General features: G+C 40.2%; 1 protein-coding gene and 1 pseudogene across 2 annotated transcripts; both read left to right on the top strand.

The window, feature by feature from the left end:
- Positions 1-4,930: 4,930 nt before the first annotated feature.
- On the top strand, positions 4,931-22,640 carry akap10 (A-kinase anchoring protein 10). Of its 2 annotated transcripts, none has more exons than XM_088320867.1 (15): positions 4,931-5,149; positions 8,197-8,244; positions 8,383-8,562; positions 12,940-13,380; positions 14,758-14,856; positions 14,927-15,011; positions 15,107-15,230; positions 17,827-17,963; positions 18,071-18,215; positions 19,238-19,405; positions 19,552-19,661; positions 19,805-19,884; positions 20,012-20,064; positions 21,671-21,760; positions 21,840-22,640. In XM_088320867.1, exons 1-15 carry the CDS (start codon positions 5,128-5,130, stop codon positions 21,843-21,845), a joined length of 1,788 nt encoding a protein of 595 aa, XP_088176993.1. In that variant the 5' UTR covers positions 4,931-5,127; the 3' UTR covers positions 21,846-22,640. The 2 variants fall into 2 exon arrangements, with proteins under 2 accessions (XP_088176993.1, XP_088176992.1); XM_088320866.1 differs by having other exon boundaries at positions 19,802-19,884.
- Positions 22,641-24,687: 2,047 nt separating this feature from the next.
- LOC148349528 (U2 spliceosomal RNA) lies at positions 24,688-24,807 on the top strand (annotated as a pseudogene).
- The last annotated feature ends 376 nt before the right edge of the window (positions 24,808-25,183 follow it).

Genomic DNA, 25,183 nt, shown 5'->3' with positions numbered 1-25,183 from the left:
CTTTGTGTGTATTATTTCAAAGTATTTTTTTAATGATGCGATTCATACTGCTCTTTATTCCACCCAACCACTCAAAATTATTCACAGAAATATTTTCATGAATTTCAAAAGTGTTTTTCATACGCACTAGCGATGTCCTCCCCGTCTCGAATCCCTGAAGTGCGTGCAAAGTATTGTAGAAGAGTTGTTAATTAGTCACGAGTGTGTGTTTATGACGTAAGCGGTTAGGTTCTTAGCCTCGCAAAGTGGGTGTACTACGTGACTGATTCAGGAAATGATTCGCTAGCATTGAGTGTGATTCAAAATGAAAGCGGCAATAATGTCACGGTTGCCATGGCGCCAAAATGGCCCCGCCCATGTGGCGCCAGCTGCGGCTCGTTAACAGATTGGCTTTCTGTCTATTTTAAGCTCAGCGCTGTCCACTTCCTTTGTCAGCCTGTCAACAAACTTCTGCCCCGCAAGACGTGGGATTTGACTCAGTCCTGTTCCTGTTTGTATTTCCTGTCCGGTATTGTTCACGTTTATTTTGTCCTGTTTAATTTCGGTTTACAGTTTTGTTTTCGTCTATTTTTGTCCTGTTTATTATTTTCTCCAGTTTTCGGTCCTTTCAGGTTTCTCCTGTTTATTTTCGATATCCTGATTCATTATCTATCCAGTATGTCCAGAAAATGAATCCGCTTAAAAGCCCCCATGTGTGTGTGGAGGATTTACCTGCAGGGCTTCACTGCTTTATGGGGCTTTATTTTGCCATCACTAATAAACACTAACACTACTGTTATACATGTAAAATTACTTCTTTCCTCCCTTCAAAAAGGCCCACTGATTTTTCAAATTCAAACAACAAAAAACAATGTGAGAAAAGTATTTTAGTTTACGGTTACTTTAATTGAGACTAAGTCTCGGTGCATTATTAAACTACTCTTGCATTTTCCATGTGAGGGTCTGTTTATTTATGCACAAACCCTGAAGTTACATTAAACTTAGTACAGCATCACTGTAGTTTTATTTTTGTAGTATTTTAGTCGTTTCTATAGTAGGATTTTTGTAGTATCAATGTAGTTGTATTCTTAGTAATTCTGTAGTAATACTTCTGTAATAGTATTTCTGTAGTAGAATAGAATTAGAATAGAATTTACTTTTATTGTCATTCTTTGTAACAATGCACACAGAACGAAATGTCGATACACCTGACCCGTACAGTTAGTAATATCTAGAACTGTTTTGTAATCTAGTATGTAGTGATAATTTTTGTAGTATTTCTTTAGAATTATTTTAAATTCATTTCCAAAGCAGTATTTTAGTAGTATAGTTTTAGTATTTCTATCCTTTTTAAAAAAAAATCAATACAAAATAATGGTCCTGTTTTGAGCACTATATTTGATATATAGTTTTCTAGTATTTTTGTTGTAGACACACAAAGTGGCAGGGCGGCTTGTTGATTACCGCACACAGGTGAAGAGATGCAGGGTTCAATTCCAGTGCCGCAGCCTTCCCGGGGGAAGTTTGCATGCTGATGAACAGAAAACATAAACCATTTTTCTGACCTTATGCCATTTAAAATAAACAAAATATTGTATTCTTATGGTCTATGCCCAAGCAGAAAAAATGTCTCTAAATATATATTAAAAATATGTTAGGATTTGTGAGAAAAACGTCCTTATTTGGTCGGATATTGAAAGTTGATCAAATAAAATGTCTTTTAAAAGAGACAGTGTCTGTTATATAGTGCCTCCAGGTGGTCTAAATGAACTAAATTTGTCCTACGTCGGTTGGGATAAACACAATTCAATTGTAGATTTTTATTTTGGAATTAAAACATCAGAAATTATATTATACTCCATCACCCGAAATCCAGAAAAATGTCCGTTATTCTGCGTAGGTAGCGCTCTCTAGTGGCTGCTACACAGTCGAATCTTGCTTTTGAAGATACCTTATTTTGAGAATAGACGTAGTTAATTATAAACAGGGTTGGGTAAGGTTACTTTAGGCTTTAGGCTTTGCAGCGTATTATGAACTGACGATAACGGATAATGGATAATGAATAACGAAGATAGAACAATAACCCCTAAAAACCCCATTTCACTTTACTTACTACCTCATAAGCAGAGAATTAGTATATAAGAAGCAGGGTTAGGTAGTATTACTTTAACTTGATTACTTTCAATTACTTTTGGATTACTCCAATACCAAATATGCTAATAAAAGACTAGAGAAACTAAATATGCAGTAGCTCAGGAGGTAGAGCGCTCGTCTTGGGATCAAGGGATCCCAGTTCGAATCCCGGCTTGTCCGTGTTACATGTCGAAGTGTCCTTGGGTAAGACACTGAACCCCTAATACCCCCAATAAGCAGGTTAGCGCCTTATATGGCTGCAAGGCCGCTATTGGGAAATGTGGAGCACATTGTAAAGCGCTTTGGGAAGTCATTGACTTGAAAAGCGCTATATAAATGCAGATCATTTCATTTCATTTCATAAAATTATGACTCACAACACGTGGTAAGCTTTCTCTCCTGGTTTTGATCTCTTTAATCTCCGGCAAAACTAACATAAAATGCGACAGAAACAAAATGAAAATAAATCCAAACAGTTTGCCAACATCATTTTTGTCTTTCAATGTATTCCGTTACTCCCCAAGCCTGCACAAAATGTAGTAATTTTATTCATATTTAGTTTATTTTGTCTTTTATTAGCATATTTGGCATTGGAGTAATCCAAAAGTGATTGAAAGTAAGCCAGTTAAAGTAACCCTACCCAACCCTGATTATAAATATATATATTCAGATTTTGGAAACGTCAAGTTGGAGACTACGCACATTTTATTGGATTAATTGATCTTATTGATCGCCCAAACCCTCCAAAACAAAGAATTAAACATGTTCACAATTATTTAGAGTACCTTGCCACATGCAGCCTGTTAGGAGTTTTGATCAGGCTCGCCAAATGTGAAAAATATATTGATAATATGTATAAAATGCTTGAAAAACTTAGTTACAACGACAGGTCGATTAGGTGCTTTTATTGTCCCCGGTGTCCCCTACATTCCAATAGCTGGCAACATTTGTCTTTACTTGCCATTTATTTTCATCAGGCGGTGAAAGACGTTTTATCTTTTAATAGATAATTGATTAAATTGAATGAAATACGAACACTTCTGTTCTGGCCGTTTTTCATTTTGATTTTCTTCAATGCATATTGCCACTGAGCACATTCCGCTCAGGAGCTGGCAACACGGACAGTGTGGCGCAACAAGGGTTGCTGACTAGTTAAAATGTTATATTTTGGGATTTTGGTGTTGTTTTGTAAAGCAGAAAAAGTGAAGTACCAGTATATCACCACTAGACGACAGAGTCTTACAGGTCAGAGAAGGGTGTTTTGGGGCAAGTCTCACGGGAACCCATGTGATTTAATGAGACTTGTTCAATAAATCACTCTTAATGGCAACAAGTAAATGGTGTCGTGTGAGACTGACATTTACCATCTATTTTGCAGATTAGGTAAAAGAACAACAAAACCAAAAGGAAAAAAAATTATAAAACAAATGTGTAACACCAGCTGTTACACGTTACAACTGCACTAGAGGACCCACCCTCTCAAGGTTTCTTATTTTCCTCATGCTGAGGTTTTTGAGGTTTTCCTTGCCCGCGTGTTGGTTTAAGATCAGTGGATGGTGTAATTGTCACCTGTGCAGTCCTTTGAGATATTTTGTGATTAAGTGCTATACAAATAAATGTGACTTGACTTGTGATTGATTAAATGCTTAACTATAAAAATCATACATCTAAATGTAGTTCAACCAGGGAGAAGCAATCAAAGGAAGCTGACAGACAATTTGAGTTATTTGATAAATCTTGATGGACAAAATATAATTGACATCACATTATTCAGTTAGGGCAGCACGGCGGCGCAGTGGTTAGCGCGTGTGCGGCACAGTTCTAAGGTCTTGGGAACCTCCTGTCTGGGTTCAAATCCAGCTACCGGACTTCCTGTGCGGAGTTTGTATGTTCTCCCCGTGCTTGCGTGGGTTTCCTCCGGGCACTCCAGTTTCCTCCCACATTCCAATGACATGCATTTCAGGTGGATTGGCCGGTCCGAATTGTCCCTAGGTGTAAATGAGCGAGCGAGTTGTCTGTCCCTGTGTGCCCTGCGATTGGCTGGCAACCAGTTCAGGGTGTCCCCTGCCCACTGCCCGATGATTGCTGGGATGGGCTCCAGCACCCCTGTGACCCTACTGAGGATAAGCGGTGCAGCTAATGAGATGAGAGATGAGATATTTTCAAGACGGCAGAGAAGGCCTTGCAGGCCCCCAAAACCCACCACGGTTGGGCAGTAGTTTCAATGTCAATGTTGCAAATTAAGCAGTGGAAATGTTTAAATCCAAGCTTAAAACACACTTCTACTCTATAGCATATGAATGACCTATACTCTTCGTGGACAATATCTCTGTATTATTTGTGATTGCAACATCCTTTGCTGTCTGGTAATCCTGAGAGGGGGATGCCACATGTGCAGTCCCTTCTCAAGGTTTCTTCATTTTCCTCACGTTGTGGTTTTTGAGTTTTTCCTTGCCCTCATGTTGGTTCCAGATCAGGGGATGGTGTAATAATAGTCTGAAAAATAGTCCGTGTAATAACCTGTGCAGCCCTTTGAGACCCTTTGTGATTAAGGGCTATACAAATAAAAATGACTTGACTTGATTTGACTAGACATCATCTTCAATTCAAAACGTGATTTTAATTATTTATTTGATGGATAGATATAATTTATAGTATGCTTCTTTAACTTTGAGGGCAATAGGTATTTTAAAATATATGGTTCTCAATCTATTTATTGTAGCGTCATCAAATTCATTTAAATTCCGTTTTTGTTTTGTTTATCACTCATAGTATCCATTTCTAACTACATTTCCCACAATGCTGGTGTACCAGAAGCCCGGAAGTTGGTAGTTTATTGACAACATGGCTGCTGATCTGGCTGAGTCTTCGGCGAAAATTGAAATTTGACAGCTTCCACCGGGTGTGCGCTCACTTATCATTTCATTGCGTTGAGCTTTTTTTCGCGTCTAATTGAATTAATGGAAACAAGGGATGGTGTCAGTGAGCTGAAGAAACGTTCGGAGTGAACCCGTCATGTCGTTTTTCAAGCGGAAAGGTGAGGAACCATCGCTTACTGTAGCGCGCTTCTGGGAGGAAACAGGACATAAAACGAGACACAAACTTCTGTGGTATGTTAGTTTGACCGCGGTTTATTGTTTGAAGGGTACTAATCTAATGTGCTGTTTGTTCGTGAAATGCCTGCAGTGCGGTTCGGCTTGCGTTTAAATGGTTAGCTTTTGAGTAGCCTCTCCATCATCGCTGCCTGAGCTACTGTACAGGGCCACCACAAAATTGAATACGGGAAAAAAACTTTCGCACAATAATCCTCATACATAATTTATACATACAGAAACGTGTATTTTATTCTTAACGATAAAGTGTGTTATGAAAGCTTTTTTATGAAATCGATTTTTTACATGGGCAGCACGGCGCAAGTTCTGTGGTCATGAGATCGAACCTCCTGTGTGGAGTTTGCGTGTTCCCCCCCGTGCTTGTGTGAGTTTCTTCCGGGCACTCTAGTTTCCTCCCACATTCCAAAAACATGCATGTTAGGTTAATTGGCCGGTCCAATTGTCTCTATGTTTGAATGAGCGAGCAAATTTTCCCTGTGTGCCCTGCAACTGGCTGGCAACCAGTTCAGGGTGTCCTCTGCCCACTGCCCAAAGATAGCTGGAATGGGCTCCAGCACCCCCACTTCCCTACTGAGGATAAGGGGTGCAGATAATGGATGGATGACGAATTTACATCCACCTAGCTTTGACTTAATATTCAAATCAAAGCAAAAAATGACTGTATAAAACATTGATCATACAACGAGACAATAAAATCTCCACTAATAAACCGCCGACAACCCAAAGCAACTCATACACATGCACACACAATGGTTAAAATACAAGAGAACAAAATATGTAGTGATAGAGATAAAATATGATCATGGCAAGGCACAGTCTATCCATGTAATCATATTATATTCTACATACCCAGAATCTGCTCCTAGAAAACGTGTTTTTGAGGTTTCCATCCTCAAGCAAATGAAACTCTTGTCAAAAGATTAAATGTGAATTGGGAGTGTACAAAGTAGGGAAACCACCAATCCAATACATTTGCAATACATACGGAAAAAAGGACCTAACCCATTTTTTTTCATATGCAGACATGCAAAAGTACACATTATATTTTATTTTACATTTGTTTATAGATAGTCTATTTCATCAAATCTGCTTTGAAACACCAAGAGTTAAAGCAAAGCAAAGTAATATTTTTCGGCCATTTTTAAGCACTAGATTTGATAAACCCTTAATATATTACGGCAAGCTCAGAATGTTTGATAAATATCTTGATAAGTCAAGTAATGTTTATTTGTATAGCCCTTAATCACAAGGAGTCTCAAAGGGCTGCACAGACCACAGATTACTGCAAACTACTTGATCTAAAACTTATATGAGGGCAAGAAAAAATTCAAAAACCTCAACATGAGGAAAATTTAGAAACCTTGAAAAGGTGCCGCACATGAGGTAATCCCCCTTCCAGGATGATCAGGCTGCAATGGATGTTGGAATAACAAGTGAAATAAATACTTCAGAAAATAGCAAGTACACAAAAAAGCCTCATGATTTTTTTTATGGAGGGGATTCAGAGTGCCACCAAAATGAAATGTTTTCTGTTAGGATATTTAGTAAATCACTATACAATACTTAGTAAATCACTATACAATAGCCAGAGGAGACATTTTCTCCTCATTGACAAAAAAATAATGAAAATCAGATGACTCAGCAGGTCACTGTAGGAGGAAATGTAAAAGAGGATTTCAGGAAGTGACTGTTTTCCTGGGGAGATTACTTTGTCAATCAGTTGTTCACAAGAAGGCTTCATCTTTATTGTTGTTACAATCAAAAAAATGTTACGGTTTAACCTTCATTAGCTTCAATTGACATTTGTGATCCCAATAAAAACAATTGTACACCCTTGAGTGCTGAAATAATAGACATTTTAGAAGTTTTATGAACATCTTTTGGGACAACCCCTTCATATGAATTTAGGTTGAACGGCTTCACTCTCTAATGTTTGGAGTGGGGGGTACTTGGAATTTTGGTATCGATCCTATCCTATTAAATACAGGTTAGTATCGAGCAATAATGATCTGAAACCAATACTTTTTGTTTGGAAATGTCACGATCATTAAATGATTCACCCCCTTACTTTAGTTTATATTTATGATAAAAACAGCATAAATACTTAGGGGAATTTGTTGTGTGTTTTCAGGGATTCTGTGTTGCTTGACTTTAAAGTTGCTCTGTATAGAAAATGTTAAAAATTAATTGAAGTTAAAGTTCACTGTATAGGGCACAAGATAAATGCTATTATAATTTTGTGATATAATGGATTTTCGGTCAGCGAGTGTTGTAATGGTGGTCTGTGCAGCCCTTTGAGACTTATTGTGATTAAGGGCTATACAAAAAATAAATATGATTGATCCAACAAAATGTTTTATCTTTAACTAAATAACCAAAGCAAACATTAACAGTTTTATTATAATTATTTTTTGATTAAAACATTTTCTCAACAAGTCGAGAGTCAAACCAAAAAAGCAGACATTAAACTAAAATACAAATATAACATTGAACATGAACAATATAATACCCTCCAGTGCACAATATTTTGAAAGTACAGTAAAGTCAAAAAGTGCAAATAGTGTAAACAATACAATGTAATAAACCTTTAACACTGTTAAAAAGTACTTCTACTCAGTAAACAATTCAGAACAAAAGTCAAGCTATAATATATGCACAATCTTATGACCCACAAACAACAATATTTCTAGTGATAGTTAAAATAGGAAGACAGGATCCATCAGATCAAAGTAATTTCTCAGTATCATAAATATCGATATTTGCATCTATCCACCCACCCCCAGCTAACTGTTCTTGGTGAGAGGCCCGGTGCAGTGCACTTGACTAAGAGCTCTTTCACATTCAAGTACAGTTTGTTTGCATTCCTCAAATGTTTTCGTTCAACTGGGGTCAGACTACCTGTTTGTTGTTTTTTCTTCTGAGGACACCAAAACTACATTTTGCAGCAATGCCCTTTTCTATTTCCCTACAGCCAAAAGCAAAGAACCTGAGAAAGTAACCGACGCAAAAGTCAACAGGGGTGAGTTGGTTATTACTCAATGAGCAAAAACAATAGGAGTCCTCCTTGTGTATTAACAAGGCATGACAGCACAGGGTGTTGAGCTATGTAAATGCAGGCTTTCCTCATGCTTTTGTTTTGCGAATTTGCATTTTGCAGATCTCGTGAGTCCTCACTCTCCATCGCTGAGGAACAACCATGGCATTCGGGAAGCAGCGGGGCCAAGCCATGTGGCTATCAACGCCATCTCGGCAAACATGGACTCCTTCGCCCAAGGTCGCACGGCAATCCTCAAGAAGCAGCCCAGCCACATGGAAGCGGTGCACTTTGGTGATCTCGGTGAGTACCCCCCTTTTTTAGGGAGGATTTTGACAAAACATTGATTTATTTGTGAGAACATTTCCCATCCCTGTGTCCATTTAAAAAAGTAATAATAATATAAAACAATATTGAGGTGGCGACATAGGCTTGGTCGTGGGGGATCTGTACCAGCACTCACTAACACTGGAGTTTTTGTATCCTGAGTTTGGAAGGAAACCGTTTTAGGATTTTAGGACAGTTACCTCAGATAAACATAAGAGGACGCCGAAGGTCCTTTCTATGAAATAATGACCAGTCTCATAATTACAAAGGAACTACACACACATTGATTGATAAAAACCCTACTAAATGTACCGTATTTTCCGCACTATAAGGCGCACCTAAAAGTCTTAATTTTTTTCAAAAGCTGACCATGCGCCTTATAACACAGTGCGCCTTATATATGGCTCAACATTAAATTCCCAAGGTTTCGCAACTTACTCAACGGCCGCCGACTTGATTTTACCCCGAACAAGGAGTAGTCCGCGGTGTATGCTGGCATTTATATACCGGCGTTTCATTGGCTAACCAATGTGTCAATCATCATTTGAATCAATCACTATTGGCTAAAGTTATTCGGAGCCTCGGATTGGCTAGATGCCCAAAACAAACCCTTCAATCGGCCGAGTTTAGCAATGGCGTAGCAAGTCCGCGGTGTATGCTGGGATTTATATACCGGCGTTTCATTGGCTAACCAATGTGTCAATCATCATTTGAATCGATCACTGTTGGCTTAAGTTATTCGGAGCCTCGGATTGGCTAGATGCCCAAAACTAACCCTTCAATCGGACGAGTTTAGCAATGGCGTAGCAAGTCCGCGGTGTATGCTGGGATTTATATACCGGCGTTTCATTGGCTAACCAATGTGTCAATCATCATTTCAATCGATCACTGTTGGCTTAAGTTATTCGGAGCCTCGGATTGGCTAGATGCCCAAAACAAACCCTTCAATCGGACGAGTTTAGCAATGGCGTAGCAAGTCCGCGGTGTATGCTGGGATTTATATACCGGCATTTCATTGGCTAACCAATGTGTCAATCATCATTTGAATCGATCACTGTTGGCTTAAGTTATTCGGAGCCTCGGATTGGCTAGATGCCCAAAACAAACCCTTCAATCGGACGAGTTTAGCAATGGCGTAGCAAGCTTGCTACAGTACGCCATAAAGAAACATGTTTCATTAGTCTGTATTTGTAAATATTCTACTCTCCTGGATTTACTTCACTCACGGTTGTAAGAAGACCATGATTGCGTATCATTATTGAACGTGAGAACTTGGGTGAGTTATGCGGCTTTATATTTTCCCGGTATCTTGTTTTAGAACTATCTTGATGTTGCTGTGATGAGTTGAGTGAATTAAACTCAATTCCAAGTGTTTATTGTCATATGCACAGTAAAGTTGTGAGCGAAAATAGAAACATAGAAATGTTTGGCATTTCTTGAATCCCAAGACTTCAACCTTCCGAATGATATTTGAAATGACGCATTTAAGTGACATCGTACGGACACCGCATCCGCACGTGTCTACGACACGTATTTGCTTCTTTGCAAGCTTTGGGAATGTTAAGGGGTTAATCAGTTTGACTGAATCATCTGACTGTTTTGTCGACGTTCCCATTGTAGCGCCTTATAATCCGGTGCGCCTTATCTATGGAAGATATAGGACCAAAAACTATTTTTTGGGGGTGCGCCCTATAACACGGTGCGCCCTATAGTGCGGAAAATACGGTATTCAAACTGAAGTCAATAATCAAACATTGGAAATTGGAGTGAAATGGGTTTTCTTTAGTCTTTGAAAACGTGGGAGTATATTGCGCAAAATGAACATGGCTAATGAACGAAAATGAGCAGAGGTATTCTTTGGCGTTTGAAGATTTCAACCTAAGCACCAATTTTTTTTTTTTTTTTTTTTTTTTGAGGGGGGGGTTGCGCAAAAGTATCCTGAGAGCGTTGTTTCAGTCTTTCGAGGTCAGCTGGAGCTCTTGTTTTGCAGAGAGAGAGAGAGAATGAGCTGCTTTGGTAAGCTTTGGCCGAAAGAGTGAGGTCCGTAGGACAAGAACTCGCCTTTAATACGTTTTTCGGCGCACATGGTTTGAGTGTCTTTGAGGTGTATTTATACCAAGGGCAACCCTTCAAAACATCGGTGAAAGACAGCTCGTGCACAACGTAAGAAAAAAAAAGCATTGAGTTGATAATGAATGGACAAAGACTATCAAGTTCAAATGTGATCATTTTTTTTGAGTACGCCAGCCAGTAGGTTCCAACGATTTTCATGTGATGGGACGTTGCAAAAGATCCAGGAATGACTAATAAGCGCTTTCAAGTAATGCGTCCTCAAATGTTGCCTTTTAGTCCTCAGGGGCATTCTTGTGACTACATCGCTTTAGAATGTGAGATGGCATTCAAGCCATCCATGTTTTTGTAATTTGATTCCAGAATGCGATAATAAGAAAACAATTTTTATTGACACTCTCCTCTTCCTGCTCCCAAAAGTACTGGAAAAATGTGTGTTAAGTAGATTAGGTTTATTTCTAATCACTGGGTAAAATTAAGTCACAGCGTCATATGATTGCCCATATAAAATTGAAAATGGGAATCCTGTGACCATATGGTTGTGCTGCCTTTTAAACAGGAGTTTCTACCAAAAGGTTTGTCTCGCTTTTCTTGTTCAGCTAAAATCATTAAAATACAAAAATAATTAAATCCGTGACCATAATTACTGATAATATAACATCCAACTCACGACCCCCCTTGACTTAGGTTCACCCGTACTAACTTATCCAGGACGTGCTCATTTTTTAAATTAATGTCTGGCACCGCGGTGTATCAGCCCGGCATTGCGCACAACAATTGTTTTGCAGCTAGACAGCTGACACAGCAATCTTAACTCTTAACTTAACTCTGCAACTAGATGCTGTCTCGACAATGAAATGCATTTACCAACAATTTCTCAAAAACAATCCCGTTCATGAGTCAAATGTTACATGTGCAAGCTTTTGTTTCGGTACTTCATCATGAAAATGTGTTTTTTATTATTTGTTTTTTCCTGATATTTAAAGTAATTTTGATGGATTGTGTTTCCTTAAACCTGCTTTTCAAAAAAACACATATTTTCCTTCTATTATGTTTGGCTACTGTACTATATAAATGTATTTTATTTAAATGCTGTAAATTATGTTTTCCATAGCACTAATTTTACTCTCTAACTCTTGATTAGTCACTGATCTCAATTGCAAGTACTTGTACTACTAGTAGCTTTTGTTGAATCAAATTACTCACCAAAAAAGAAAGATCATTTTAAAGCTTTGTTTCAAATGTTTTTGGATTTATTTTCACTTCTTATTAATAAAACACTGGATAGAATGGATACTCACGCTTATTAATAATATATAACCAAAGCACGGAACTACACTCGTCAAGTTTGCAAAAAATGTTAAATAAGTAAATAATATATCAATATATTGCCTAAAAATGATGTTGTCTGGAATTTTTCCACTCGCTGCTGCCATCTTCAGGCTTAAGTCATCATTAAAGACTATGTCAAGCTGCTTGTGTGGTGCGTGCAAGTACTTGCATTTCTTAGGTGCGCTCAAATAAACTTTTCTTTTTTCATCTTTTTTGGGGTTTTGAGTTTGTGTTTGGATTGTATTCGAAACAGTCCTTTTCTTACTTTCACCATTTTCATGCTACACTAACAGAAAACTGCGAGGACAAGCATGAAATCCCTCTCAGTTCTGTTAAAAGTAAGATAGAAGCAGATAGGCGTGGTTGGGAAAAATATAAAGGCTATTTGAACTCAGTTGGGCATTGTTAACACATACTTTATATAGAAAGTATTCTACTTTCAACTTTTTAAGGACACCTCAAATAATGCACCCCACCTTTAAAATCAGCAACCTAACATTTTAGGTAATATATTCTATGTTTTACTTGGACAATGTTATTAACATTAGAAATAAGAAAAGTAAAACTCAAAATAAGCAAAGATATCTATAAAGAGAACACGTTTTTTTCCTGACTAGCAATGAATCTTTTAGCATCTGGACTGTAGCTGCATTGTGCTCCCCTCCTATTTTGAATGAATGAATGGTCTTTGTTGTCATTATAAAATTGTACTGTACAACAAAATGGGAGGCCTTCTCCTTTCAGTGCAAAAAGCAATGTAGAGGGCGACTGGCTAGTTGTCAGCATCAGGGATCCTCGGTTTGAACCAGGTCTTTGTGATTATTAAAATACAACCCTCACCAATGGTCTCTTGTTTTTGTGATCGTTCTGTGTCATTTGTTGATGAACAAAAACCATTTTTGCACCTTTTGGAGTTAAGAAAAAAACTGTCTGTTTTGTGCGGCACTACAGGTCATTCCAGTGTAAACTACCAGCCCCAGGAAACACGCTCTCGGCTCTCGAAGACTGTGGACCAGGTGCTCCGGGACAACGTGGCTATCCCCCACTACTTGCGCTTCATGGAGCGTCAGGGTGCTGACCACCTCGTCCGCTTCTGGTTGGAGGCCGAGACTTTCCGCTCCAACAGCTGGTCGTGTGTCCGAGCGCACAGCCTCAACTCGGTCAAACACAGCACTTTGGCTGAACCCGTCACCTGCCTTGAGGCGTCCCAGCTCAATTCCAATGGCCCGGAGTGGGATGGCACGGAAGTCCCAGCGCCAGACCCAGGGTGCCCCCAGCCTGGCCTCCCTAGAGTCGATACCCCCAGCAAGCAGGCTCCATCCAGGACGGGGACCCCTTCCAGAGCACAGCCCAACGTCAGCCTTCGAGAACTGACAGAGAAACTTATGAGAAGTAAGGCACTTTAAGCCCCGCCACCTAGCGGTAACCGTGTGTTATGCCACTGGCCATCAGTATTTAGGTTTTGGTGCACGTGTGCAGCGCATCCTTTGGAGTAAAATGGCACAGCGCCAATAGGGCCGAGTATCAAAAATGTTCGAACATTTTAATGCTCATTCTCCAAATTCATCAAATGTGCTGGACATGTGCCCTAAACACAACACACAGCGATGACATCTAAAATCATTCATGATGCTCTTCTTGAGGAGAAGTTAGTCGATGTTTTTGGCAACATTAGTCCTATAATACATAAGAATGGAAAAACAGGAGGTTTGGCAGTATTTTATTCAATATTTAGTACGTACCTGCGATATTTTACCTTTTTCACCCTCAAATTAAGCCCTCAATTTATACATTTGAACTTAACAGCAGCAAAATGTATCTATTAAACACGCTAAAGTTGTCATTCCATATCATTAGTCATTGTCAGGTCGCTGGAGTTTCCTTTAATAAATGTGATTTGCTCCGTTACAGCGGAAACCACTAATGGCAACAACACTAGAGCTGTCGTGTGAAAGAAATTAAATCGGGCGTGATAATAAATTGAACTTATTCTAAAATTATCGACGTATCACTCCCATATTTTTTTGAAACTATCATTGTCAAACTCTGTGGCAAAAGTGAGCTGGATCATAAGGTGCACCAGATCATAAGGCGCACCTTTTCATATACAGCACCCCTCATTTTTCATGGGGTTTGTGTTGCAAAGAAACATAGAAGTAAAAAGTAGAAATCTTTATTTATTTATTTACTTATTAATTTTTTACTCAGAAACAAACCCAAATTAAGTGCCAAAACGCATTTGGCACCAGAGCAAGTATAGCAAATCAAGAGGTCCAGTTTTGTTGGCGATAGAAAGCATCTTCCTCTGTTTCCACTGCCAATTAAAACGCAGAACACAAGATGCGCGAAATAGCTAAACCGCGATACAGCAAGGGATTACTGTCTAAAGTGCGTAGGGATATTATTGCACATGAACTGTAAGGGCTAAACCTCAATAAAAAAAGGTTTTAGAAGCATTAGCTAAGATTATGAAGTCTGGTTTCACCTCTTAAATTCATTTATTTATTCATGAATGGTTACCGTATGTAGTAGCATTTCAATGGGGTTAATAATTATATTTACTGTATTTTCTGGTCTAGAAGGCACACTGGATTATAAGGGAAAAATTTAAATTTCTGGCGAATTTGGGGTTTCAGGTGCACCTTATAGTTTGAAAGATACTGTAAATTCACATAAAATTCACATAAATATCTAATGTGACATTGAATTCTGCAACAGCGCGACGTAAATTGAGGACTTTCTGTATTTTTATTGGTCATCCTTTTCTAGGTATAGAAAAAGACGCTGTTACTATCTTCACCAAGTATGTTTCTCCGGATGCCGTCAGGCCCATTCCAATCACAGAACAGATTCGAAATGATATCATTGGTAAGGTGGGCTTTATTTTTTTTGATACTGAAAACTACCTATTCTAACATTGTCCCTGTCGGTTGTTCAGCAAAGATTTGCGGTGAGGACGGCATGGCGGACCCAAATTGCTTCGTCATCGCTCAGTCGTTGGTTTTTACCATCTTGGAGCAACAGTACGTTTTTGCTAAAGTTAATGGTCACACAGCCTCTGTTACAATTTTTTTTCTGTACGACTGAAGTTTAACCAGGCTCTCTAATGTGTCCCAAGATACTTTATTGAATTCCTGCGGAGTCATCATTTCTGTAAATACCAGATCGAAGTGCTGACGAGCGGCTCAGTGTTCCTGGCCGACATCCTTTTTTGTGAGTCGGCCCTCTTCTACTTTTCCGAGGTGAGTTGGCCCAAAGTTTTGTAATGACAAAACAAAAAAGCTTCAGTGTTTTTTTTCTACCCCCGCAACCCTACTGAGGATAAGTGGTACAGATAATGGATGGATGTTTTTTCTCCAAACAAGGCCTTGTATTGTCATTTCGCGTTTTGTGGACTAGGAATTTCAAGACTATTATGTAATTTTTCCTGTGATACATTTTGATTCAATAATTCAAATTACCATTTGAGAAGGCAAGCCACAAAAAAGTAGCCTCTCCGAGTTTGTCTTCGTGATTACAGAGGGTGTCTATCAGAATCCATTGCATCTGTTACTGATTAGCGTGACAAAATACCAGTTTGATATGCATTTCTAAAATAACTTATGCTGTTACTGTGCTATTATGTTATTACTAGGTGGTAGTGATTAGAAGTAGGGTTGAATAGGCTCAGTCAACTAGTAAATACCGTATTTTCCGCACTATAGGGCGCACCGGGTTATAGAGCGCACCCCCAAAAAATAGTTTTTGGTCCTATATCTTCCATAGATAAGGCGCACCGGATTATAAGGCGCTACAATGGGAACGTGGACAAAACTGTCAGATGATTCAGTCCAACTGATTAGCCCCTTAACATTCCCAAAGCTTGCAAAGAAGCAAATACGTGTCGTAGACACGTGCGGATGCGGTGTCCGTACGATGTCACTCAAATGCATCGTTCCAAATATCATTTGCAAGGTTAAAGTCTTGGGATTCAAGAAATGCCAACCATTCCTTACTTTCTATTTTCTTTTTCACTCGCAACTTTACTGTGCATATGACAATAAACACTTGGAATTGAGTTTAATTCACTCAACTCATCACAGCAACATCAAGATCGTTCTAAAACAAGATACCGGGAAAATATAAAGCCGCATAACTTACCCAAGTTCTCACGTTCAATAATGATACGCAATCATGGTCTTCTTACAACCGTGAGTGAAGTAAATCCAGGAGAGTAAAATATGTTCAAATACAGACTAATGAAACATGTTTCTTTATGGCGTACTGTAGCAAGCTTGCTAAGCTTGCTACGCCATTGCTAAACTCGGCCAACTGCAGGGTTTGTTTTGGCCATCTAGCCAATCCGAGGCTCCGAATAACTTCAGCCAATAGCGATCGATTTAACTGATGATTGTCACATCTTTTTCGGCCAATTGCAGGGTTTGTTTCAGCCCTCTAGCCTATCCGAGGCTCCGAATAACTTTAGCCAATAGTGATCGATTCAAATGATGATTGACACATTGGTTAGCCAATGAAACGCCGGTAAATAAATCCCAGCATACACCGCGGACTACTTGGCGTTCGGGGGAAAATCTAGTCGGCGGCTGCAAGTTAGTTGCAAGACTACGAAATAATTTTGTTCCATAAATAAGGCGCACTGTATTATAAGGCGCATGGTCAGCTTTTGAAAAAAATTAAGACTTTTAGGTGCGCCTTACAGTGCGGAAAATACGGTAATTAAATTTCGTAGTAAAACCCAATTTTCAGAACCAGTCCACGGGCTATTCAGGTCTTCTTAGGTGGCTACCTGGTGCCCGCGAGCACCACATTGGTGACCCTTGCTGTAAGATTACTCAAGAAATGAGCCCATCTACTTAATCCATTGTTTCCCATTACATAGGTCAAACGGATGTTAATATAATTGAAATACTGGATAAGATAAATAACTATTTATTCCTCTTGAATCAGTTTTATTTGTCACTACAGTAATTGCCGATTTTTCGCAGGATTTGCGTGCCAAGAATGTTTCGTGATAGTCAAACCCCGCAAAGTAGAAACCTTTATTTAATTATTTTTATTTTTACTAAATACTCAAGAAGAAACCCAATTTACAGGTTCAAGTGTTTGTTCAACAAAAAATACTCTACTTTGTTTGTTGCTATCATGTGAACGTTATGATAAACTGCATTCACCCTCTGGTCAGCAACCCAAAAAAGCCATATTGGACCCAAAAAAGCCATATTGGACCAAAATGTTTTTTCTGAAACGGTAACAAAATTAAAGCCTCATACAAGCCTTATGAGAAAGGTACAATATGTCCTATCTATGTTCATTTGAAAATGTTAAGATTGTGTCCTGTTGTGTCTCACAGTAACTATATAATATTCCATTATCAAACATTTTTGAAAAAGCGCCAGAGAGACACGAGGGAACGCCAAATACCGGCATGTGGCTACTGAGCAAGTTTAGCGGGTCAAGGAGTGGCGATAGAAAGCATCTTCCTCTAATGACAATACAAAGGAAATTATTATTATTATTATTATTCAGCTGCTATTGTCGGTCCAGAGCGTTTTGTTGACATGATAGCTTTTAGAGAAACTTACAATATTTGCGCATGCATGATGTCGGTTCGGCAGGCTGTTTAACATGTGTGTACATCTCACACGGCAACGTCATTGACAGGCAGGCAGACGAGTAGAAAAAGGTCGGAGCAACTGTTTAGCCAATCAGAATGCAGAACACAATGCACAATGAAAATCCAGAGAACTAGCAATAAGTAAACTGCAATACTTAAAGGGATTAATGTACTAAAAAATGTTGATGAAATGAACATGTTTTTTTCTGCGTCTAAACCTGCAGTATATGGAAAAGGAGGAGGCGATGAACATACTGCAGTTCTGGCTGGCGGCTGACAACTTCCAAAACCAGCTAGCGGCTAAGAAAGGCCAGTACGATGGCCAGGAGGCCCAAAATGACGCTATGATCCTTTATGACAAGTGAGTGCTGTTGTGCTTAGGGGTTATCAGCCAAGAAATACGATCATGAAAGGAAAGTTTGTTTTTTGCCAGCTTGTTCATTACTCTTTTTGTTTTGTAATTAATAGATATTTTTCACTCCAAGCGACAAATCCGCTGGGATTTGGCGACTCGGTACGCATGGAGATTGAGTCAAACATCTGCCGGGAAGGAGGGCCTCTTCCAGAATGTTTTACCACTCCACTTAGACAAGCCTGGACCACCATGGAGAAGGTACAGGAAAATTCGTTATCTCTAGGCCCAGCACACGCCTGGCGTGCAATACCACTGGTGAACGGCATTTTACTTCTGGCATCCGGTGTAGAGGAAAACAGCATTGCGTCAATTGCAAAAAGCATGAAATCATTTTTACTTATTTATTTATTTTTTATCATTTCTAGAAGCCACACTATCTAACATATTTTCTGCACCAGATTATAAGGCGCAACCCCAAAAATAGCCTTTTGTCATATATTTCCCGTACATAAGGCGCACAAGGTCATTGAAACTTTATCAACCCCTTAACGTTCCGACGTGTCGGACTGTTTAGAGGCAAATACGTGTCTGTACAATGTCACTAGCCACATATCATTGGAAAGCTTAAACCCTTGGATTTTAAGATACTGTAACCATTTAAGAATATACCCATCACAGAAACATTTCTTTCACTTTTTAATCCCCATATCACCAACTTTCTTGGGACTCATTATTACGGGCAAAAAAAAAGGAAATAAAACCAAGAATATCACAATAAAACAAGATGTCGTCCCTCTCAAATGCACTAACTGACCGAACCAAGCAGCAGAGATCAAGCAAGTTATTATCACTATCTACTGGTCAGGAAAGTAATTGATCCTCTGTTAATGGTTCTCGACATTATGTTTAGGCAAAGGCGCAACCCACTTTTGGATCTTGACCCACTGGTTGAGAAAGACTGGTCCAGAGCACTTGGCCCTCTATTGGTATTGCCTTGAAATTCTGGTAACTTGGATTTTCTCTCGTATTTTGAGCAAGGAATTTTGCTCGAAAGACATCTCGTTTCCCCGATTAATCGTATCTTGAGTAGCACGTGTGTAGAATGGCAACCGTATTTGTTTAAAATCGTGGAATTCAACTTTTTTTTTTTTTTTTTTTTTTTACACATTTTCTTTCTGTGCACTACATAGGAAACATTTTTTTAAACATTGAAATAAAATAATAATAAAAAGGTCACTTTTGATAGCGCAAGCATTTTCAAGAGACGTTCATGTGTTCAGGTCTACATGCCGGGCTTCCTGTCCAGCAACCTTTACTACAAATATCTGAGCGACCTCCTCAATTCGGTGCGGGCGGACGAGTTTGTGAATGTCAACACTCCAGGTCAGGGCGGGCCGGCGGACCAGGGGCGCTCGAGTCCGAATCCCGCCGAGGCTTCTCTTATGCAGGTGACCCCCAAACACCCACACAACCTTATCATGTCCTTGAGTGCTCTGACATGACATTTAGAAATGGTCAAATCTTTATTAATGCCAAAGAGGAACAATTCAGGAAAGACAAAGCCATATTTTGAACATAGTTTTCTCCATGACAGTCCGGTACCAAAAAGGCAGCCATAAAGATCTTGAAAAACTTCGACGAGGCAATAACGGTGGACGTGGCCAGTCTAGATCCAGAATCTCTGTACCAGAGACCGTACGCTGGGTGAGGCATCCTAAAGAACTTGTTTGTATCTTTTGCAGACTTCTGAAATCATGAAAAATTGAAAAAGGCCTGCCGGAATTTTGTAGTTCTTTGACTCAAACTTTAACTTCAGTATGTTTTCTTTTTCCCCATCTCTTCAGTAGGATGACATTTGGCAGGGTGAACGAGTTGGGTCAATTTATCAGGGAGGCAGAACCAGAACCAGATGTGAAGAAATCCAAAGGTGACTTCTTCCCCTCACAAAATGGCAAAATTATAACATGAAAACAACAACAAAACTCCAACATTTCACACATCTAGTTATCCTGTCTGACTCTGCCTTTCTTTTTTTTTTTTTTTTGCCTTTCCAGGCTCCATGTTTTCTCAAGCCATGAAGAAATGGGTACAAGGCAACTCCAACGAGGTGAGTTCTCAATAGTATTTGTGATGATTGGGATTTCGCTTGATTGCTGCCATTTACCACTACATTTTATACGGGCACCTCTTAACACAAAAACACAAGTTTAACAAAAACATTTGCCCGCTAAACATAGAAAAATCCAGTTCAAGAATAGTCCCAGAGGCTACCACTAGAGACTGCTTGAGAACGCTCATCACTTGTGACTGCTCACCGCCTAACCGCCAGCGCCAGGTGTACAGTTTAAGAATGCAAACTTCTCTGGGCCATAAAAAATTAAATAAAATTGTGCTGTAAAAATTCATTTTAAGTTTTCAGTGTACGGTAAGTGCTTAGGTATAATCAACAGTCCCTTGATCTCCTACCTGTCAACCTTCACCAATTTCTTCCCTGATTCATGATTGCATTATAAACCTTCAAACACAATGCGGCACCTATTTACTCACAGCAAGTCTTTTTATGTAAATGTAAATAAAGTCACTGAAGACCTCCCAAAGCGCTTTACAATGTGCTTCACACTTCACTCCACACCATTCACACACAATCACACACCGATATCAGCATCAACCATGCAGGGCAACTACCTGCTTATCAGGGGCATTTGGGGTTCAGCCTCTTGCCCAAGGACACTTCGACATATAACACGGAGGAGCCGGGAATCAAACTTGCGACCTCTTAAACCCAAGACAAGCGCTCTACCTCCTGAGCTACTGCCGACCCAATGAAAAAAGAAAAATCCTGTATAACATCCGTTCTATGGCGTACACAATCTGAAATGATCAAAAAAAACAGCATACGAGAAAAACGTATAAGTTGATAGGTATGCAATCCCTGTGACTCCTCCTTGCAACCGGCCCCCCTTCCTCCCAAGGAGAGCACCGATTTGTTACGGCGCTCATATTAAATTCGCATTTTATTTCGTTAATATCTTATTTATCTCATTTTTGTACTTTTCATCTTTAATTAGTATTTGAATATGCTTTCAGTGATCATGAAGATGTGTTTAGTAGCTATAGCTAGGATTTACTCGTATGGTTTTGGGAGGACGGGAGCAGACCATCCATCCATTTGCTGCACCGCTTATCCTCAGTAGGGTGGCAGGGGTGCTGGAGCCCATCCCAGCTATCTTCGGGCAGTGGGCAGGGGACACTCTGAACTAGTTGCCAGCCAATCACAGAGCACACAGGGACATACAATTCACTCGCTCATTCACACCTAAGGACAATTTGGACCGGTCAATTCACCTGACATGCATGTTTTTGGAATATGGGAGGAAACCGGAGTGCCCGAACGAAACCCACGCAAGCACAGGGAGAACATGCAATTTCCATATAGGAGGTTCGATCTCATGACCCCAGAACTGTGCCGCACAAGCGATAACCATTGCGCCGCCGTGCTGCCCGGGAGCAGACCAATAAGTTTAATTATTTCATATCACTAAAATGTGCTTGTTACACGAGCGATATGAACTATGAGCCTGATCCTGGAACAAATTAAGCTTGTAAGAAAAGGCCCTACTGTATTCGCATCAAAGTTATGTTTTTCTGTATTAATTCTGGCTGTGAATGAGTTGATGAAACAATAAAATCCAAGTTAATGTCCTTTATTGAAGGCTCAGGAGGAAATGGCCTGGCAGATCGCTAAAATGATCGTCAATGACGTCGTGCAATCCAACCAGGACAGTCCCGGCAAGTCCACCAAGGTATTTCCGCTCACTCATTACCTTCCGTGTCTCGGTAAATATTGTGACAAAAGTCTAATTGTTTTTTTTCTTCTATTAGTTATGACCGCGAACCCCGACTTGTGGTTTTCCCCGCTTCAGTCGCAAAGTTCCGGACCCCACCGTTCCAAATCCACGACACGTTAAAGGCGGTCAATGGTCGGTTGCTGTCAGTTGCCGTCAAGCCACGCCCCAAATCTTTCGATTGGCTGCGGTTTTTAAAGTGACCTCGCACAAAGACCAAGCATGCCTGTGTCACACTGTCGCCGTGGGGCTTCATTTCAAAACTTCGAAGGGCAAAGCACGGAATGAGTTACGCTGATTTAATGATTGCCCCCCCCCTTGTTTTTTCTTTTTTTAATAAGCATTCCTCCTTTTTAAAAGACATTTTTTCTTAACTGATTGTTTTACATATGCACTCGCTCCCCTTTTCCTGCCTTTCCGATTGGAGGCGTCAAGGAAGATGTGGTACCGCTTGCGTTAAACCTCTTGGCACTTTTGAGAGTGAAGAATAAAAAAAAAACTCCGTCACTCATCCAAATACTCCGGGTGAGATGGAAAACTCCATGTTGTAAATGGTATATATAGCTATATATAAATATAATGTAGACCGGTCAATCCTACATATAAATGTTTTGTCATTTTTTTATGGTGATTGCTTTTTTTGGTATGCATCTCAGAACTGCGAATGTGCTCAAAGAATTAACCTGTTTTTCGCTTTGTTTTTTGAGCCCCGCTGAGGTGTGGAAAAGCAAGGACCAAGTTTTGGTACCATGTACCACAGATGGTTTTCTATATGTATGTGCACCTCATCTAAATCTATTTAAATGGTGTATGATTGGAATACATACAAGATCAAAGGTTTTGTCTCCTGTCATTGTTTATGCATGACATCCATCTATCCATCCATTATCTGCACAGCTTATCATCAGTAGGGTCGCGGGGGTGCTGGACCCCATCCCAGCTATCTTGGGCAGTGGGCAGGGGACACCCTGAATTGGTTGCCAGCCAGTCGTTGGGCACACAGGGACAGACCACTCTCTCATTCACACCTAGAGACAATTTGGACTGGCCAATTAACCTGACATGCATGTTTTTGGAATGTGGGAGGAAACCGTAGTGCCCGGAGGGAACTCACGCAAGCGCGGGGAGAACATGCAAGCTCCGCACAGGAGGTTCGATCTCATGACCTCAGAACTGTGCCGCACAGGCGCTAACCACTGCGCTGCTGTGCTGCCCTATGCATGACATGTGGATTACAAAGTTAATTCACCTATAGGAATCTTACAATATGCCTACATAACAACTGTTATGCATTTCATTGACGACATCGATTGTATTTTCTCGACTGTAAAGCATACCTTGAAAAATATTAATTTGTGAAAGACCCTTTTTGTATAAAAGGCAACAAACTAAGGTGAATCAAATTCGAATTACAGAAAGCGTCAAGTCATGTTTATTTGTATAGCCCTTAATGACAAGGAGTCTCAAATGGCTGCACAGACCACAGATTATTGCAAACTGCAGACTATTATTACACCATCCCTGATCTAAAACCGACATGAGGGCAAGGAAAATCCGAAAACCTTAACATGAGGAAAATGAAGAAACCTTGAGAAGGGACCGCACGTGAGGTAATCCCCCTTCCAGGATGACAGGACTGCAATGGCTGTTGCAATAAGAATTAATACACAGATATCCATCCATCCATTATCTGCACCGCTTATCCTCAGTAGGGTCGCAGGGGTGCTGGAGCCCATCCCAGCTATCTTCATGCAGAGGGCAGGGGACACCCTGAACTGGTTGCCAGCCAGTCACAGGGCACACAGGGACAGACAATTCGCTCGCTCATTCACACCTAGGGACAACTTGGACTGGCCAATTAAAACCCACGCAAGCACAGGAGAACATGCAAACTCCATACAGGAAGGTTCGATCTCATGAACTCAGAACTGTGCCGCACACGTGCTAACCACTGCGCTGCCGTGCTGCCCCTTACACGGATATTGTCTACATAAATTTAGGTTATTCATATGCTATAGAATAGAAGTGTGTTTTAAGCTTGGATTTAAACATTTCCACTGAGGTTGCAGATCAGATTTCAGGGGGAGGAGCATTCCACAGCACTGGGGCCCGAATGGAGAATGCTCTCGAAACTGCGAATCTCTTCTTGGCTCTTGGGATCACTAGTGGACCAGCATTTTCAGAGCGAAGGCTCCGGACTGGAACATAGGGGAAAATTAAATCTGAAAGATATGAGGGTGCAAGTCCATGAATGTTTTTGTATAATACTAAGAGAACCTTAAAATAACATCTTAAGCTACCAGGGAGCCAATGCAGGTTAGCTAAAATCGGGGTCATGTGATCAAACTTTGTCTTTGTTAAAAGCCTCGCTGCAGCATTTTGTACCAACTGAGGGCTCTTGATTTTAGGCTTCAGGAGACCGGAGAGTAGTGCATTACAGTCATCGAGACGGGAGGTAACAGACGCATGAATTAAAATCTCCGTATCCGACTGAGACAGCATAGTGAGGTTGTATAAAATTAATAATCAGAAAATAAAAACTTATTTCATAGTACATTAATAGAAAATATGAATTCACCACAGCCATATAAGAGCTTGCTCTGTCCACTCCACGCATCGGCCCGGTATTGCAGTACCTCCGGGAACGGTGCATTCGCAATGATCGCAGCAAGGCTTTAGGGCTAGGACCTTAGCTTGGCCTTTTGGCTGAGAGTAAGTGTCCCGGCTCCTAGGCTTTGTAGCGTATTATGAACTGACCGATAACGGATAATGGATAATGAATAACGAAGATAGAACAATAACCCTTAAAACCCCCCCCCAGCCATATCCCCCTAGTGGGAAGTGGCTGTTGTTTTTGGACTGTGGCTTTGATGCTATGTCAGTCCTTAGCTTGGCCTTTGCCATGATCTTTGATTTTTGCAATCCGGAGATGGAATAAGAGCTTGCTCTGTCCACTCCACGCATCGGCCCGGTATTGCAGTACTTCCGGGAACGGTGCATTCGCAATGATCGCAGCAAGGCTTTAGGGCTAGGACCTTAGCTTGGCCTTTTGGCTGAGAGTAAGTGTCCCGGCTCCTAGGCTTTGTAGCGTATTATGAACTGACCGATAACGGATAATGGATAATGAATAACGAAGATAGAACAATAACCCTTAAAAACCCCACTAAAGAAAACGTCATAAATTTATACCGTTACGTCGAAGCATTTGGTTATAATTATGCATTTTCGATTTTATTTACCGTAGTTCCGGCCAATAAGAAGCTCTGGATTATAAAGCGCACATCTGAATTTTAGGCAAATTTAAGGTTATGGGGGTACAGTTGAATTAGAGAAAAAAAAACATGAAGGGAGCTGTGCCGTGGAGGTGTAATACTGTATAAC

Source organism: Urocampus carinirostris, chromosome 17, assembly GCF_059441175.1.
Source record: "Urocampus carinirostris isolate Australia breed hairy pipefish chromosome 17, RoL_Ucar_1.0, whole genome shotgun sequence".
NCBI classification, from domain to species: domain Eukaryota; kingdom Metazoa; phylum Chordata; class Actinopteri; order Syngnathiformes; family Syngnathidae; genus Urocampus; species Urocampus carinirostris.
This window is presented reverse-complemented; position numbering and strand designations above follow the sequence as displayed.

Coding starts and splice junctions, on each gene's coding strand:
- akap10 (XM_088320866.1), top strand. CDS start 5,128: ATGTCGTTTTTCAAGCGGAAAG. Junction 13,381..14,757: donor GACAGAGAAACTTATGAGAA/GTAAGGCACTTT, acceptor ATCCTTTTCTAG/GTATAGAAAAAGACGCTGTT. Junction 19,406..19,551: donor CCGAGGCTTCTCTTATGCAG/GTGACCCCCAAA, acceptor TCTCCATGACAG/TCCGGTACCAAAAAGGCAGC.